Source organism: Catharus ustulatus, chromosome 1 (assembly GCF_009819885.2).
Source record: "Catharus ustulatus isolate bCatUst1 chromosome 1, bCatUst1.pri.v2, whole genome shotgun sequence".
NCBI classification, from domain to species: Eukaryota; Metazoa; Chordata; class Aves; order Passeriformes; family Turdidae; genus Catharus; species Catharus ustulatus.
The window spans coordinates 43,456,614-43,476,288 of NC_046221.1; the positions used below are offsets into that span (position 1 = coordinate 43,456,614).

The 19,675-nt window shown below is 36.4% G+C and overlaps 1 protein-coding gene across 1 annotated transcript in view; it reads right to left on the minus strand.

Moving 5' to 3' along the window:
• Window positions 1-3,465: 3,465 nt before the first annotated feature.
• Window positions 3,466-19,675, minus strand: part of TOPAZ1 (testis and ovary specific TOPAZ 1) — a 38,420-nt gene continuing 22,210 nt past the window's right edge. Inside the window, exons 9-20 of the mRNA XM_033068358.1 lie at window positions 18,279-18,342; window positions 17,321-17,472; window positions 17,021-17,113; window positions 16,620-16,735; window positions 15,684-15,750; window positions 14,541-14,715; window positions 13,018-13,118; window positions 8,258-8,423; window positions 7,315-7,479; window positions 6,104-6,307; window positions 4,869-5,049; window positions 3,466-4,224 (exon numbers count right to left, since the gene is read on the minus strand). Coding sequence (XP_032924249.1) covers window positions 4,014-4,224; window positions 4,869-5,049; window positions 6,104-6,307; window positions 7,315-7,479; window positions 8,258-8,423; window positions 13,018-13,118; window positions 14,541-14,715; window positions 15,684-15,750; window positions 16,620-16,735; window positions 17,021-17,113; window positions 17,321-17,472; window positions 18,279-18,342 — 1,695 coding nt within the window. The 3' untranslated portion in view covers window positions 3,466-4,013. The remainder of the gene's footprint in view (window positions 4,225-4,868; window positions 5,050-6,103; window positions 6,308-7,314; window positions 7,480-8,257; window positions 8,424-13,017; window positions 13,119-14,540; window positions 14,716-15,683; window positions 15,751-16,619; window positions 16,736-17,020; window positions 17,114-17,320; window positions 17,473-18,278; window positions 18,343-19,675) is intronic.

Below are 19,675 nucleotides of genomic sequence, written 5' to 3' on the forward strand. Positions count from 1 at the left end.
CGTTTTGGTCCTTGATCTGTGGAAGATCAAATGATAGCATCAGTTTCTGCAATCCCATCACATGCAATGGTCCAGAACTCTATTCTGACACGACACATCATTCTAGTAATTTAAACAAACAAACAAAAAAAGTTATGCAGGAATTAAGACTACAAAATATAGAGCTGGATTTACAACAAAACTCTATCCAATAAAACCACAGACGCAAGACACATCTGGAAAATGTGAAAGGACAAGGAATGTGAATCATTTCTTTTACTGTGGCTAAATTTTACTAAGCTTAGGAGTACAATATTGAGACTTTAGTAATTAAACTTCTACTACTATAGCAGAGACATTTAATTTTACTATTTCTCAAGTGAAGCTCTCACTAACATCCATCTGAATTCTTCAGTGAACTGAGCACAGCCTGTAACCCTGGCTGTAGCCTCTAATTCCAGTTAAAGCTGGAAGCTGGCCATCTCCACAGCTGGGAGTTTCAGCCCAATTTATTCATGAGCATTTGCTACATTGTGTGCTCTGGTGTGGTAAAGAACTGCATAGCCTGAATGATTTCACACTTTCTTAACCTCCTCATGCCGCATATCATTCTCTAGACTCTTGTAGTGGTTACAAGATATTAAACTCTCCACGTCTACTTCCCTGCTTGCCTATCTTGTTGCATATTTCATTACAGGAATCTGAATAGAATTAAATAATTTCATGACAACACAGACTCAGATATTTTGAATGCTTTATATAAATATTAAAAAATTATTAACAACAACTCCTCCAAAATGCTCCCACTTCTTTCCCTACTGCTCTTTATAAAACACCAAAAAACTATCAAGGTCCTTTTCCCAGCTTCTCACCTCTGTCCCACATTTTGAAATTCTCAAAATTATCAATATTTTGAAATAAAACTGTGGTAAGTCTTTCAAACTACTTTATTCTGTTTTAGTTACAGAAACTGTCCATACCCAACAAAAATAATCTTTCCAAGAGCATAGTAATCAGTGAAAACTGAAGAAAGATTTTCACAGAGGGAATTTCTCATGCATCTAACAACATACTGAAGGAGCACAGTGTTGTCTATTCCAAGCTACTGAGCACAGCACAGGGAAGCTTCTATTTGCACATTTTCCTATCTCTCTCTGCAAACAAGTAAACATACACGTTATTTCCTATATGAAAAATTATACCAAATAAGTTGTTTAATGTCAAACATAGAAGTTCTTTCAGCTTAACTTATACTGAGAGAAAGCAAAAATATGGATATTGTCTGCTGCGTGGCTGACTCTGCAAAATTGCATTGTCCCTGTTGTACTTTATTCTTCAGGATATTTTTTCCATCTTTCCAGGCTAATTTCCATTTTGCAGTAGACAAAAAAACGGTTTTGTCCTGTCCGGCACATGGAATTTCTCTAACCAAAATAGAGGTAATGTTACTCAAGAAACCTTTCTGGCCTTCTGATACACCTCAAAATGATGAGATTTGCATTGTATTTCATGTGAACCCAGACAGAACAAAAATGTGAAACAAGGGACTTAACAGCAAAGTTCTTTCAATTGCCTACTGGTTTATCATGGTGATACAGGGAGAAACTATATTGACACAAACACCAGAAGCCTCAGTTGTAACAAAACTTCTAAGCAATGATGTGGGGAGCTTGCTTTGCTTGTTAATATAAAACATGACTGAGATTATACCCTATCAGCTGTAGATGATACTCAGGAGATGGAGCCAAAACATTGCAAAAATTTTACACAGTTCCAAGTCAAGCTTGAAGGTCAATGATTAACCTCTGTCTGAAAAATAAAGCAACATTTGGAGTTTTGTTCTGGGGATGTTCTAAGTGAAAATTCAAGGTTGCTTACAGAAGAAAAAATTCTGCTGTCTCCAGAAAATCCCAAGTTTTGAAGCCGCACATACTATAAAGAGAATCTTGTCCTTCAGTGTCTGTCATACACACTATTTAGCCACATCGGGTACCACTCACAGAAATGTGGGATTTAGCTGAGCGTCAGATAGCCTCTGGCTAATCCCAAGAGAGGTTAAGCCACAAAGGATCTTACAAGGAGTAATCAGCAAAATTTACTTTGTTTCTTACTACCAGTTTTAGTTTGTTGGAACCTTCCAAAATTGCTCTTTTCACTAATGCCAGAGTGGCTGCAAGAGCATCAATTTAGAGCCCTCACCTGAAACCTGATTACTTCTAACCCAGTCTTTCAGCTACTGGGAAGCAAAATCAGGAGAATCCAGTTGGATTTGACCAGGTGGATACCCTTCCAAAAGACAAAACCATCTTCATGAATCTGAAGGGGCAGAACCCAAAGTCTGTTTGGACTAGAGCCAACTGTATTCTAAGATTGAGGTGAATGGCTCCTACAGAAATGCCATCTGGTACCACTGGACCTACCTGGTACTGGACCTACCTACAAGGCAGGCAGAGGATCCCTACAGAAGAATGACACCCTGTGAAAACAGCCTCTATCATAGCATTTCTCTGTACAGGTGGCACAGAAGGAAGTAGTGATCTTGGTGGTCATCAGATTCAATCCTCTCTCTTCCAGTAGCAACTCCCTAACAGACTGGATGTGAAGTGGTATTGAAAAAGGTCAGGACCTGGTCCTGAGGAGGTCAGGAATCCAACAAATGACAATCAGATTCAGGACATCAGATTAATGGCATAAACTCCAAGACTGGAGTGGCAACTTTCCCCAAAGAGAAAAACCCTGGATACCAAAACCCTCCACACAACCATCCAGTACTAAGGTCATGATGGCTTCCATGATTTAGAGCTGCAAAGGACACCTGCTGCAGGAACTGGGAAGAGACTTACGCTACCCCAAAGGAGAGCCATTTTTCAAACACTGAGGTCCTGTGCCACCATCTTAATCTCACTTCTAATGGAATAGCCTTAAAACTCATCAGCTTCTAGAGGTAAAAGAACTTAGGTGTTCAGAACAGAAAGCTTTAAAACTGACGGAGAGCAGGACCAAAAGAGCTGTGTATTACTGGCAAGTTTGTGAAGGTTAGTGCTGGAGTTCTAAACTAACAACACTACAAAAGTGGTGAGCTCAGTATCAACTTTGAAAGAGGCTTGTTTTGCTATGAGAGGTCTTCTGATATTAAATGTTTGGTTCTTCTTATTCAGGCTGTAGAGTGTGACTTAAGCAACTCATGCTTTGAATGTGATTCAGGATTTTCAGGTGGAAAAAAGCAGAAATCCTGAAGAACCAGGAATGGTGGAAAGAGCTTGCTAGAAGACTCCATCTCATCATGCAGTTGGCAGAACCTAAAAGATGGGCAAAATCACCTCTCTCTAAGAGCACAATCAAGGAAGAAAGCAAGTTTTCCTTTTCAGTGAAAGTATCCATATATACAAATGTGAAGCCATACAAAAGCTATTATCAATACCAAATAAATATCTAATTAAATGATCAACTAAACCTTTAGCTGTGAGCAGCGTGTAGGCTCTCAGTTCTGTGAAGAAAGGTATCCTAAATCAGGCATGTCTCAAGTGATTTTGAAGTTATTTTATTCTCTGTGCTTTTTACTGGACTTTTGGAGCAAAGAAATCAAGATCTAAGGTGCAAAGAGTTGGGACAGTGACCTCACAAATTACTGTGAAGCAAACAGGTAAAAGAAAACAGGTATTACTTCTACAGACTATGGAAAATGTGTTACTGAAGAACAGTATATGCACTCAACCAATGCACTTACCTACACTTTTATCTATGCTTATACTACACTTATATGATTACCTGCTGGGAGAAAGAAGCTAAGTGCTAATTCTTTGTAAGAAGGGAGAACATAGGTTCTGAGGCTGCAGCTTCCTCATTATCTGGTGATGCCATTGCAAAACACCTATATGTCAGTGTGATAGTTTATATAGTTAAAGAAAAAAATACTCTTTTTGTGGTACTATCTGCATTATCATCAATATAGTATTTAAAACCATAACTTGAGTTTGAAACCTTGCTGTAAATCATTAAGACACACTCTGAACACAGTGGAAACTATTTAGTAATTACTGAAACAGCCAGACTTTCTCAGCCCATTCCATATTCTCTTGAAGCCATTTTAGAGCAGATGAATGCTCAAGGCTATAAACTTCTTCCATATTAACATTCATTGTCATATGCTTAAGAAAAAGCTTTGGATCAGATAAATGAGCCGCCTGGATCAGCTTCTCCACTGCCCCGTGATAGGCACTGTTATTCTGAACTGCATCTTCAGATCTGTAAGGGAATTACAAAAAATAAAAAATTAGGTACCATACAGGCTCAGTGTCACTTGTCACTTTATATTGGTAGGAAAACATAAAAACATTAAAATAATGCCTTGTATTTTTCACTGATAAATATTATGCTAATTTCTAGACAGATTATATTATTGTTCTGAATAATTAAAAAGTTATAGAAAGTGTATTTTTAACATATTTAATGGTAATAAAAAGTAATAGGCTTTAATGCCAGTGCAAAGTAGCTCTGCAATATTCACAGCACATATAATGAAAAAATGTCTCTGGGCTGAAGAATTCAGTAAATGAATGCAAACCATTTAATGAACTGGATATAGCAAGAATTCATGTACATGCCTGAATCTGTAAGGTTTACTCAGTTTTGGCATGTAATCACTTTTGGAACAAGGCTGTGCCTAAGTGACATGCCTACATTTTTTGCAAGAGCAGAACTTACTCTTTAAGAACACAAGCAGATGTACAGTAGCATACACATGGAAACAAGAAATAAAAATATTCTCATTTATCCCAGAAACAAAATGAAGAGATGTATTCTTAGGAAAGGATAAGGAAAACAAGATCTATTACTTACATGATCACATGAATAAATACAATCAAAATGGTACTTATTGGACAACAAACCTTTTCAGTGTTATTTGAAGAGCCTGACTAGTCCTTGGATTTTGAATACCACTGGCATTTGAAACAAGAAATATTTCAATGGTCAACAGCATCTCAACTTCAGACAGGTAAGAGGGAATGTTCAGAAGTTTGTGACATAAATTTCCCTGCAGCTCTGGGTAACAACCCAGTGATAAAGCATCTGTGAGTAAATGCAGAAACATAAGGAATTAGGATTACCAATACTAATAATAGAACTGTTTTCTTCTGTGTGGAAAAAATGTGGAAAAACCCCAACTCCAAACCCTTAATGGATTTTACTATTTCACCTATGAAATGGCCTGATTTGAGAACACAACATTCACACATAATATTCACGGTTGTAAAGTGTTTGGATTTTTTTTTCAATTAGTTTTATCACCTATCATTATAAAGCTCTATCAGAAGTCTGGGCATACCAAGTGTGTCATAACAAAAATACAATTTAGGCAGGTCAGACAGAAGCTGTTAGTAATGGTCAAAGTGAGAGAACATTTGAACAGCGTCTCGCACTTTGCTCCCCTCTCTACTGTCACGTGATCTCAGCAACCCAATATACATAGCATTTCAGGGGAAAAAAAAAGAGATGAGGAAAAACACTAATTTCAATGTTAACAAAACCAAGTATCCATCCTAGGAAGGATGGACTCTTAAAGCAGTCTGCTAACCTCAACAATCCTAAGACAGAATCAAACAGTAAATAATGTGACAATATGGAGAGACCCTATGCAGAGTGGCACACTGAGTACTATCTCAGTCCAGAAATGGGGAGTTGAAAACAATTACAGACTATTAGCCTTTAGCTGAAATGAATTTTCTAATAGTTAGGAAAAACTAATTAGCTAGACTTCTCAAATCTTAAATATTATACCACCACCGAGATGCTGGTAAACTTCTAGAGAGAAGTATGAAGAAATCTAATTTGCCTAGATGAAAATGTGAAGATGATGCACTTTTCAAACACTTCAGGACTCACATACTTGAAATTCTGAAACTGAATGTAAAAAAATAATTTTATCACAATTACATTTATTTCATGCCAGGTAGTATGCACTGATTCTTATTTTCAACTCACTATTTCCTTATAAATATTTTGGTTACAAATGAATTCCTGAGAATGACATAAAGTACTGTTTTTCTTTTTAGTATCACTGAAATCTTATGAGCACATTATCTAAAGAATGTAAGGAGACGATATTGTTTAAGAAGCAACTTACTTTTGTAATAGGTTCTAGCTTTGGACCATAAAGAACTTCTTCCCAAAGCTGTGATTAATCCTCTAAGTAAAACAAAATCAATAGCAATCTTCCTGGAAAACATAAAGTCTACTGCAGAAGATGAGACTCCAAGGTTCTTGTTCTCAAAACAGGCATTTATCAGCTTGTTAAAAAGGCGGCTGTATTGAGAAGCATCTACAATATCTGAAATGAAATTAGGAATATAAAGTACTTAATTAATTCAAATACAAATCTAGTTGAAGGACTGTTTCTCAATAAGTACCTAAATCAGAACTCTTGCCCCTATCAGCAAGATGGAACAAGGCTGGGAAAATATGAATGTTTTATTCATCAGAAGTCTTTTCATACAGTAGTTCATTCATATTGTGAAGGACAAGTGTTAAGGTTCAAGTAATAATTTCCTGACAAAACCAATAGAATCAGATAAAAATACATTTAGTTGCTTAAGCCTATAAATACAATTTTCACCTGATCTCTCAGATTTAAGATTTCCACCAATAAAAATCCCCTTGGTTTTCTGCTTCTAGTCTTATTCTGAACTGTCTCCTTTTTGGCAGGACTGAGTAGCCTTGTATTCACCTCATAACACAAAGAACTAGATCCTTTCAGTATTCTCTAAGTAGATGGTCCTCCAAACAATCTCTCCTAACATACCCAAAAGTGGCAGCACACAGTGAGACCTAAACACAGGTATCAGCTGAGGTTTCCTCAGTGGAGCCTAAGTAATTGTGTATCTCATTTTGAAGTACTCATCCAAAATTTGTCAGATAAATAGAGCCTGAAAGAGGGCTCTGTTCTTAACATGGTACATAAGGGATGTCTACGTTAAGTTAAAAGAAAAAAAATCCCCACCTCATTCATCTGAAATTAAGATAAAATTAAAATATCCCTATTTCATCTCACTGTATAGACTGTGTATGATCCTTAAAAAGTCAATGGGTCTTTCCTGTTAGCCTGTGTAGTAACTGAGCAAAAGAGGACAGGTGTATGTGCACATCCAAGTGTGTGTGCACAAGTGCAGCAAGAGCTGCAGAGAACAACACATACTTAACTGACACTGTACTCCTTGGAAAACAGAAACAGACTTGTATAGATGCATCTTCTTCAACAAATTTTAGCTAGAAAACACTACAAGAACAGCACAGAATAATCTGTTAAATTTTTACTCTTTACACAGTATCTTTACTTACCGGAATGTTTCTGCAAACCTGGTAAGTTCTGCAGAACTTCAAACGCTTGCCTGTACAAACTCTTCCTCAAGTATTTGTGCACTATTGCACATAACAGATTATGTCGATTGAGGATGTCCATTTTATCACAGGGCCACAATGGTGCATCTGTAATCCACTCTGACTCTGTGGCAAACAATAGTGCAGAGTTATTTCTAGGAACTGGAACTCCTGGATGTTGAGACTTTAAGCCATTAAGAATGTACTGTAAACTGTACCATGACAGAAACTTCAGAACTGCACCGAAAGTGCAGCTCGACTTATTAATAATTCATTCCTCATGACTAATATTCCTTAGACTGATTCTCTGAACCTTTATATTATAAATCACCCCTTCTGTGAAATATCACTGGAGTAAAATGGACAGTCAGTGGCTTATATAGATATGTATATATCTATGTACAGCTATAAAACTGAACAGCAAATTTACATCCTCAATATCACTTTATAGCATGCATTCTGTTCTTCTTACTTCTGAATTTCTTCTCTTTTCAGCAGATCTGAGTTCCAAAAAGCCATATGCAATAATTGCAGAAATACGGTACTGTTCTAAAGCAATTATATTAAATGGTGATACTGTGAGTTGCAAAGGAACACTGCATTGACCCAATCCAGAAATTTGATACTGAATGTCCCCTGGTTCAAAGGAAAACTACATGGGACAGCATCATTTTCCTCCCTCACTATGGCAGATTTTTGGGTAGAATGGTGTTGACATCTGAAAAAATTAGTTGTAATATTTCTTATACATATCAAGAAAAACATTAACCAGTAAGATGATCACTGCTCCTTTACTGCCTCAGTATTATTACTTACTAACACACACGAGTGTGTAACTTTTATCTGAAATCTGTCATAGAAGTGAACTGTTCAAATTCAAGTCAAAATTGTAAGACAGATTTACCTCTCAATACCCTAATTGCTCCATCCAAATTTCCAGAATGAAGAAAGATTTCTGTGGCTTTATTAACAATCTGACATCTGGATGCTGATCTCCCTGGACCTATAAGTCCTTTCAAGAGTGTAAAATTTATCTGTAATTCATGCAGTTTATCCAAAACCTTGCTTCCCTAGTGTAAGATGGAGAGGGAAAGGGGGAAGGTCAGAGAAAGTGATGATATCAGTGAGCACAAAATATATTTACATAAAATAGAACAGATTTAATTTGGTGACCCATATTTATAGGTACTAATGCAGTTATAAAAACTGAGTCAGGGGTGAAGTATAGTAAAATTTCAAATGAAAAGTTTAGGTTATTTTTTACTGTGTAGACAAAAAAACTCTACCAACCTATTGTTGAAGAGTTTCCAACACACTATTACCCATAACATTATTTCTACTATATAATGTCCCATACAGTATTCTTAATATACTTTGTAATTAATTTGTATGTGCTTACTTTGGTTTATTAATACTTTTAGTTTTGATTCCATTCACCACTACACCATCTACAAAATTCTAGATCATACAGAGTTTCCATTTTGCAGCCGAGATATAATTGTTAAACTGAAATAATTACTCCAGCATAAGTCAAAGGAAACACTGATGACTGTATGCAGCAGGACAATAAACTGGAACAAGTTGGGCCTATCTGGCCAACACTGCAAAAACCAACAATTTTATCACTGTATTCTAGACTTATATTTAGACTAGTTTTCTACAGAAACTTCATCTTAAACAACTTTTTGGCTGTCCCTTTCTGTCAAAAATGGAAGAAAGGTAACAGATTCAAAGGTAATTAGAATGTGAATCTAAAAAAGAGGATGATCAAGTCAAGGTGAGATATCAAAATCATGTCCCCAGCAAGGTATGGCTAGAGAGAATTTAGTACTTGTCCCACCTGGCTGCACCTTGCTAGTCAAGCAACAAAGACAAAACTCCAAACCACATGTTTTTCAGCTCATGCTTAGTGGGTGCATCAGTGATGAAGGGCTTACCAAAAACTACGGTGTGTGAGAGTGTGCATTGTGGTGGCAGAACAAGGGCCATGGTGACAGAGGGAAAGAGAGGTTTAGGAGAACAGAGAAGTCAGCAGAAAATTACAGTAATTTCTTGATTATAAGCTGCACCATTTTGACTAAAGTTTTGGTCCAAACCCAGAAGTGTGGCTTGTAATCCGGAGTGGCCAATATATGAAAAAAGTTCTGAAATTTGACAACCTGGAAGTACGAGTCCGCAGCAGCCCCAAGCCGAGCTGAGCCCACCCGGCCCCGGCGGGGCAGCGCCGGGCTGGGGGAGAGCGAACATGGCAGTGGCAGGGTCGGCAGTGCCGGGCCAGGGCTGGCCAGCCCGCCCGGCGCCGGCGGTGCAGGCAGGGGTGAGCGAGCCCGGCAGCAGTGGCAGCACTGGCCAGCTGTCCCCAAGCGGCCCTGCTGAGCGGCAGCGCCAAGCTGGCTCAGTTGGCCCCATCGGCAGCTCTGAGTGGGTTGAGCCCACACGGCCCTGAGCCGAGCCAGTAAACTCCGCGATCCCGCAATTCTGTTACTAGTTGGCAACTTTGTGAAAGTTGCACGCGGATCCTCGCTGCGAACGAAAGTGCGGCCAATAATCCAGTGCAGCTTATATATGGACAAAGACCTAAATGTTGCCGACACCCGGATGTGCGGCTTACAATCAGGTGCGGCTTGTAATTGTGAAATTACTGTACTTATTAAGAAGTTAATTAAAAAAAAAAAAGCTTTATGCATATGTACATATACTCTATGGACTTGGTATGTGCTTAAAATCTTAAAATCGGACACTTTTGACGGCCTATGGGTATCTGCAATCTTTTATTTCAACATAACCCATAAAAAATACTAACACTAACTGCAGTTAACATTTAAGGTGTAAAAAACCCATTCAACTGTAGATGTATGAGGCTGAAGGGGAAAATACATACCAGAAAGACTCAGGTGAAACTTGAAATCTGAGTGCAAACCAGAAATGAAATATAAAATTAAGGAGGATCTGCATCTATTCCATGCTTCTGGCAAACGAAGGGCCCACTAGGAAGTGGTCTTTATAGGAAGATGGTAAGTATGCAGCTATAAGCAGAAAAGTGATCCTCTTAAAAGAAGGGCCCTCAATTAAAATGCAGCTGAGAAATGAGATCTTTAATTGGACTAGAACCGCTGACCAGTTCTCTGAAATATTAAAAAGCTGAGTAAAAATAAACCATAGTGATGTCTTTCAAGAAAAAGTTGAAATAGGAAATGGATGAAAGAGCTGCCAAAGTAGCACTGATGTTACAGAATTCTCTACAAGTAAAAATCCAGAAAGCAGTCTAGTGCTACTTGAAGACCTGTCTCCATACAAGACACACTCCTGTTGCATGTTTTTTTGAAGTACATCTGTTTTATGAACTTTCCTTGCCTCTTACAAAGAAAATTCTCTTCAGAACCAAGCAGCATACATATTTTTACCCCCAAGAGCCACCAAAGTACTGCAATAAAAGGGTTTGGTGCTGTTGAAGGAAAAATGATATGAAAAGCACATTTAGAGTTTCAGGCAGTCCAACATATTCTTAAAAGAGCACAGGGCATGTCCTAAAGCCAAAATTAATTTGGGTAGAGCAGGAAGAACAAATCCATTACTACCTTACTTTATTAACTACCTTTTGGGCAAAAAAGACATGGACCAAGGAGATACTAGCCCATAAGCCCTGGATTAGGGATTTATCTGATATATATAATGGAGAGAAACTGGTAGAGAGGTAAGAATGACAGAGATAAATTTGGGATCTGCCAATTCTGATAAAACTCATTCAGAGCAGTGCCTCATTCACACTCTAATATAGACAATACAGGTTGTCTACAAAGCTGTTTGAGGATCTTGTCAGTAATCTCTTGAGAAGAAGGTTTGATACATAACACAACACTCAAAAAAACAAAGATTTTTGCTCTAGACATGAAAGAAATCTCAGCATTATAAGAAGCATCTACTTCATCTACTTCTACAACATCTTGTTGTACAAGAACAGTGCTACACATGCTTTTCACACCTTGCACTTCTGAAATTAGGACATGAAAAGAAATCTCCTTGAAATATCAGGGGCTGTGCAATCCAAGATAAGACTCTTCCTTAAGATGGATCTGGAAAGCAGCTAAAATGTCTGAAGGCACACAAATATTATATGCTGAAGAAGATAGTCAAAATCCAAGCAAACTAAACTCTTCAGTGGGCATGTGAGCACTACCACTCCTCAATGTCAAGAATTTAGACTCTCCCTTCTGTAGTCAGGAATATCTTAACTGTTCTAACTGTTAAGTTTTATGGAACAAAAATGCCTAAAGAGTTCTAGTGCAGTACTACACAAGTATTAATGCAAAGACCTTCTCTCCTTCCCTTTACTCTTAAACAGTACCACACTGTGCTGCAGCTTGATAGGGACCTGCTGAAGGCCATTCAACTCAAGAAGTCATTGCTGCAAAATTAATGGTTCATCAGAACAGGTATCCTGTCTCTAGACTAAGCCCCTCTATCAAATATCTCCTGGGACTTGGCTTGACTCTGTAAACAGACTGAGCAGTGCACAGGATTTTTATATAACAGAATTCCTGAAAGTCATCCCCTAGAGACAATCATACAAAAGACGATTTAATTCCTGATGCGAACCAGAAAGAATTCCTGATGGTAATTCACAAAAAAAAGCCAACCCAAAACCTCAAGAGACAAAAGAGGATGGAGCATTTCCTTCTGTTCATGGAAGTGCATTCTAGAAATCATCTTGTACAGGATGAGGAACATCCCAGTACAGCACAATTATCACTGAAAGGATCAGGCCCAAGTTCAGAATGGGATCACTGACCAAAACATAATCTAAAATCATTGGGGGTTTATATTACTTCTTATGCTATCACTTTTCATGTTGCTTTCTATAAGAGATTGAGTTTGGTATGCACTGGTTCCTTCCTTCCAAATTTATCACTGAAATTATCTTGCTGCAGTGAAATTATGACCAATGCTGCCTGAGGCCTAAGAAACGTAAAACATTCAGTCAAAAGTCTAGTCTCTTAACCCTGGCCCTGTGTAATATTTGACAGTAAATGTATGATTGTAAAGGTATTTCTTTGTGCTATCTGAGTTTTGCAAGATTCACGGAACTTAGAAACTTAGATTCAGTGGACGAAAAGTACTTCCAGCAGTTCTGGGAACTTGGGGAACAAGTAGTTTACAAAGTGCAGCCATGCTATGCTGCTTTTCTGTCCTCCTGGCCTTATCTATTCCATTTGAGGTCAGATGCAGAAGCACCAGTGCAGGAAATTGCCCCAACATCTCTAAATATCACTTCAGTTGGGAGGTCTCAGAATGCAGTATGATTGCCAGGCAGAAGAAAATAATGTTTCTGGGAAATAATCCCATCAGCATCTCACCCCAAAACCTCAGGAAGACCTGTCTTTTACTTCAGATTCAACCTCAGCTCAGAAAAATCACAAGATGAACAAGAGCAGTCAGTTTTTAGGTGCAAGACCAAGTTATGATCAGCTCCATAGAAGACTACTGCTCAAGAAGGCACAATAAAATGCTTTAGTCCAGTTGGACAGTTTGGAAGTACCAAGATGGCAGGGAGGCAGGTGCACACCCAGTCATTCCACTAGAGAAACTAGAGTTTAATATCCAGAAGAGAAATTACTAATTCTTTTTCTCTTTTTCTTCCAGTCAGGTTCCTGTAGCTCTGCATACCTTTACCCACTGCAGTACTTTGTGATACGAATACATTACGCTTATCCCAGTCCTTCCAATGAAAAGTCTGTCTGCTTTATTATGGCGTGAATTTTTCATTACTGGAAAGAAAAAGAAAAAGGGTTATTTATTTATTTATTTAACATGTAAATGCAGTTTTAAAGAAATTACACATTTCAAAAACACAGTAATTGTGAAAATACTAAATACATTTTCTGAAGCATTTGCCATTGAAAGTAGAAGCTTCCTAAGTTTCCATAAAATGCTTGGACATGTAATGGCCTAATTTAGTAACATCATTATTTGTAAAGTAAGCTTTACATTTCCTGGCACCACAAAGAAATTCTGGTAATTGCAGAACTGAGTAATTACAACCTCTTTGGAAGCACTGTTAGGATTTTAGAGCAGCGGTATCAAAGTAGGGTGTGAGCACAACAATCCATTCAGCTGTGTAAGGAAATATTTTTTGTACTATTAGAAAATAAAAATAAGTAAAATACTTTAAAATGTAGTGCTTATTTAACTTTTATCTCATATTTGTAATTCCTGTTTTTGTGTATGGTTTGCAGTGAATTTAATAGCATTGGTGTAGTAGCATATGTATGCAATATATAAATAAATAAATCGTGCGTGACTGCTCAAAAATTTTTTACTGATGGAGGTGCATATCAGTTGGAAGACCACCACTCTAGGGAAGATAGACTAAGTTCCAAGCTCCGACAAAATTTTTTCTCTGTGTCACAACTGGAACCTCTGACAGCTTTTTTATGATATGAATGTCTGTGGTCAGAAAGGATATGTTACATAGCTGGAATAAATATTCATTAGGTTTTAGTACATAATAAAGGTTGAAAAATATCTAAGTAATACTTTGCAAAACGATTTAATATCCCACTGACACTTCACCAAGCCTCAGTAATCTGTAAACTCATTAGGAAGAATGATACAAACATGCAAATAATGAAGGGGCATAGGAAGGAAAGAGGGAAGAAAGCCTGCCAGAACTATTAAAAACATTGGGTTCTTGAACACCTAGCCCTTGCAGAAACCCTTGGTTCTTTAGAGAATAAAATAATTCTAAAAATCCAATTTACTAAAAAAAAATTAAATACATGATGTAATCTGTTCAATGTGTTTTAAAATACACAACTATATAGATATATATTTACAGCACTAAAGCTTATTTATGCTATTAATAGTATGACACTTCACATGAAAATACTAAAATACATTTGCCATTGTCCTGAGTATAGGCCATTTTATTAAAAGATCATGAATTCTGGAATCTCTTCATGATTTCACAAAACTCTACTGTTGCTCCTTCAGAGTCTTCCCTGACTTCAAGTGTAACTATTTTACTTCTGCTGGAGAATAGCTTCTACTGAACATTGCAGCTGTATTTGCACCTCAAGAAATTCAGAATATTGTAACATTAAATTAACGAATAATCAGAAAACTATACGAATTAATTTTTATCTCTTTTAAGAACTCTACAAAAAGTACTTCTTGCATCCTAATTTTACCTGCATCAGCAAAATTGCAAAAAGGGACTCTTGGTTTGTCTGTCTCAGAAGCTCTGGTTAGAATTTCAGCAATAGATAAAAACAATTTCTGAAGATCATCAAAATGTTCACATCCAGTTCTTGCATTAAGATACAAAGCTCCCAGCTTGGTCCAATCCCTTTTTTCCTTGCAATACTGTAAAGAAGGAAAAGAACAAATATAAGTAAACTAGCTTCCAGAAAACAAAACAGAAAATATAGTGAAATTTGAGATATGTACCTGGAATAGACTTAAAGGAGAAAAAACTGGAGATGAAATGCTACTGCCAAGAACCTTCATGTTCATATGGCAGTTACATGTTGCCAAACTTGCACGGACTAATTACTTCTACCCCTCAAGAAATTAAATTCCTTTTTTCATGTCATGACCCCAGTTGAGGAAGCTCATAACTTATTCATCTTATTTAGGAATTGGCATTAATTCAATTTTTTTTTCCCATGATGTACACTGAATTTATGGTTATTTTCTGTATGAATTAGTCTTTTGCTTGCCAGATCACTTGATGACTTTGGTGTTAAAGGAGTAAAAAAAATCAATACTATTTTTTGCCTATTTACATTTCAATCTCTGGATCTATACAGGATGTGTAATAATATGTAAACCATATCATAATTGTGGATAATGAGTAATCTGACCCTGAATATGAAAGACACAAGTGTCCAAATGAAGAATGTTTTATAGTATTTTCTTATTCTTTAAAATACAGCTTAATGTTGTCCATTGCAGCTTTTACAACTGTGTGTTTTTATACTAGATACGAATTCTATTTGCTAAATAATGTATTAAATACATTTTTGGTGAGGAATGATCTACTACTACCAGTTACAAACACAACAAATGTAAAGCAGAGGAAGTAATTGCCTAAAGTTACAAAATCTTTGAATTCGATGCAAAAGGAAGATAAAAATTACAAGTATGTAGATTAAAATACTGACATTACAAAAAGGCCAAAGACAGTTTTCTCCTGAATGTTAAGCCTTCCCAAACATGGCTTTGCATAAGCTCACTATACTTAATAATAAAGCCCACTAATTAAAAAAAAGTCTAGAAACTGCTATTTCATGTAGGTTTAAAAGAAGTCATGAAGAATGCACATACTGTACCTGAATTTCAGCAACTGCCAAGTTGAAGTCAAAAATCCATGTCTTTTCAAAATATCTTTCCTTAAATCTTCAATATGAAAAAAAGGAATACTTAAATTTTAACACATCCTATTGAACTAGCAGAAGGTGAACAAATTATCACAAATGATCATTGAACTGATGTGCTTGTTGATCCTATTTGCTTCACATTACACTGAAAACGCTAATTTAAAACCTTGCCAAGGGAAGTTAGTGCATGCATCAAACAAATAATTGAGTAGAGCTATTTTCACAGATGCTGCATATTTGGTTTCCACTAAGAATCAAAGATATGTTTATGAACCACAAATTTAGTTTCTCAACTTGTGTGTGTGTGTGTGTGTGTGTGTATGATGCAGATGATACAAAAATGAAAACGGATCACAACCTTGTTCAAGAGATGGGGAAGTATCAGCAGTTTTTGAACAGATTTGACATTTTGCCCAGCATATCCCAGCAGCACTCAAAAAATTACCCTCCTCTCTAGTAGTGTTGGCACAAATGTTTATGTAGTCACACTGTAAAGGAAACTAGAAAATTACTTCAGATTATAACTAATCCTAGAAGGGCTGTTCATTGCAGAAGTACTGCTTGCTTAAGTGGGCCTAAACGATATATTAAACCATGATGTTTCTGATTTGGCTAGCTATATAAACTTCTATCACAGCTGGCAGCAGATTGTATAATGATGATTGATATGAAAAAACTAATAATTGTGGTCAGAATCTAAGTTTTGATTTAACAATGCTTGGTCTTTGAAACACAGTAGATCATCAGCACTTTAAGTTACAATTAGACATGATATCATAGTATTTTCATCCAACAGACCTTTTAAACATTCCACATAAATTTATAAAAATAGATGCTGAATAAGGAACTAGGCAGCTGTAATCAGAAAACAGCTCCTTAAAGACATACCTGGATTTTATGTTCAAAACAGTACTCATTTCCCAACTGGAAACTTGCAACTGGTGAAGTAACTTAATAATGTAGTTAAAATGTTCTAACTCAAGAAAGATACCAGCATCAACGAGCTGCAATATCAGACAAGGTAAGAAAAGTAAGCACACAAAAAGTTGGGATGACTTAATGTATCTTCAGAGGTAGGAGGCAAAGAACATTGGGAAAAACACATCGCAGTGAATCTCAGTCAGAAACAAAGGAAAAAATGAAAACCGATACCACAAATTCAGCTACTCACAGTAACACTTTAAATATTATTTCAGTACTGTTTTTTAAATTGATATATCCGAGTTGTAAAATAGGCAATATATTTCAGAAATTCCAAAAAGCAGAAGTAGTACAAGTGAAATTCATACCTTACAGAAGGTACTGATTAATGTAGGCACAGCATTTCTTATATTCAAAGAAGCCACATGCTCAAAAACTTTCAGAAGAACATCTACAGCTGGCTAATAAGACAGAAAAAGCACAATCAATTTTGCAACTCCATTCAGTTAGAAAGCTTAGAAATTTTATATTAGGGTATTCTGAATTACTCCCCTCTCCCAAGATGTGGGTACCAGAGTAAAAGCAAACCTCTTACTTACAAACGGCATGGTACTCAAAAAACTAAAATTATGAAACTAAAATTTAAAAAATATTACAAAGCCACTTACCAGTGTCTTGATTTGTACAATTACATTCAATATCTGAAATACTTCCTGCAACATACAGTTGCTGAGCAATGAAACAAGAAGATCATTGAGCACTTCAGAAGAAAAATCCACACCAGGAGTAACTTCTTTGTAATACTGCACAAATATTTTGACTGAAAAAGGAATTAAATTCAATTTAACTTTGGGTTAACTGATGCTAACTATTTAAACAAGTTATTTCCTTACACACAGTGTAATTTCCTTAGACACAGTGCAATAATAATTAATTGCCCAAGATATTATGGGACAAGGATTTGGAGAAATATGGGTGAAAGGATCCAGTTTGAATAGAGTGTTAACCTTACCAGAACCAGACTGACTATTCTGAAAATAATGCTGTATCATTGAGATTCCCTGTTCTCTTTCTGCTACGCTCTAAGAAGCTTTCAAAAACTTAAAGATTGCTCAGGGCCAGTACAAAAGGAATCACTGTCCAGAGTAAAAACAAAACAAAGACCCTTTCTGACTGAACTCAAAAGCTCGATTGGATCTGAATGAACTAGAGTCCCTAAAATGTGTTAACATTTGCATACATGGTATAAGGACTAAACTAAAGCTATTGGGGGTGGGTGCAGCAGCAACACTTAATTTCAAGTGCTTCCATTCTCAAGTTTGTGATGTTTTGCCAGGATGTTCAAAAGCACCTTGATAAAATCTGGGTTCTGTTAAACCTCCTCCCTGCCTTATTTACGTATTTCTACTCCCAAATCTAGTTACAGCCAGGTTAAGTTCATTTTATGTGGAAGTAAGATTTCTAAGAACCTCCTGAGGTAAGCGCGTACGTAAACTGAATGCATTCTTTCATTTGAAGTAAGATTCGCTGCTGAAGTGGCTACCATTTCTCTCTCAACAGCCTATTTAATTTGCTTCAAATAAGCTAAGTAACAAAGATACATCAACAGCTACTACTATACCATACCTGCACGTTTTAGGAGGCCTGATTCTTTGATACTAATGTATGTCCTAAGAATTGCCATGCAAATCTGTAAAAAAAAGAAAAAAGTTAAAGTAAAATGTAACTTCAGTTTATGCCAAACAAAGAACTACTCACAAACATGAGTTCTATTATATAATGAGCTTTACATTGCTTCCATACATACTGATAAATGGTATAAGAAGGTAATGGGGTCTGTAGGCACAGGCTCTGTCAAAAGGCCTCCTTTTGACAAATCAAATCAAACAGAAAAAACAATGTAGATGAAATGTTTGGGAAAGAAGCTGCTGGGACCACAAGTGTTTGCATGTGTGCGTATATACTCATAGCTAACAAACAAACAAACAAAAACAACAAAAAAAGAGAATTAGAAAATGCAGTTACTTCAGAATTAGTATAAATGTGGCAGACTGCAAACAAAGAAAGGGAAGCAAAAATGTGAAAGTGAAATGTGGTAAGTAAAAAATCCATTAATGTATCAAATAAGAAGTAAAAAAATCATCCAAAAAAGAAGCTGGTAACATCGACTGCCAAAAAGAATCATTCATAAGGTCATAGATTAAAAAACTCAGAACTAACTTGATTTAATGACCCATTTCACCATAGACTGAATTGGCTAAAAAAAATATAAATCCATACCTATATATTATAATGTTATTTAGTATTGGAACATTCTTGTCTTAACATCTTAAGCTGACAGCCTTGTGATACTAAAACATTTTTCTCCATCTCTGCAGATGAAGAAATAAAGATATTGTATCTTAGAATTCCAAGTTAGGTAAACCCCTGCCCCCTTTTTGAAATTCTCTGTCACTTCTGGAACATTTACAGTCTTTCTGCACAACAATGTAAATTTGTCATATTTAATACCATTTTGTGAAATAATTAAGTATCAAGAGGCAGAAAATGCCCTAAATTAATAATAGTCATGGTATTACAGAACTGAATCAGATTTATTTTCACATGCAACTTCAAAATGACACAGGTTTCACTCATGAAGCTTGCTATATAGCAAATGAACTATCATCAAAACAGAAGATACTGGTTTATGGCCAAGACATCTTTCTTATTTTAAAACTATTAACCTGTTCAGATCATCAAGCCAAAGAATACAAAAATTGTACATCGAAGTACAAATGAAGCTTATTGTTTTTATTTGGAAGCAGTATCACAATGTTGAGCTATTCTCCAAGATACACCTTTCAGAAAATCATGTCAAATTTTTGATCATTAATATATGTGAGGAGTCACTTGGGAACAGATTAACTCACTTAATCCAAATCCATACTCCCAGGTGGTTGAGGGCACTTCCAGAATAAACTTCAGCACATGTTTACAGTATGGAAATTAGTTTGCTTTCTTTTGGAATCTATTTCTCTCCT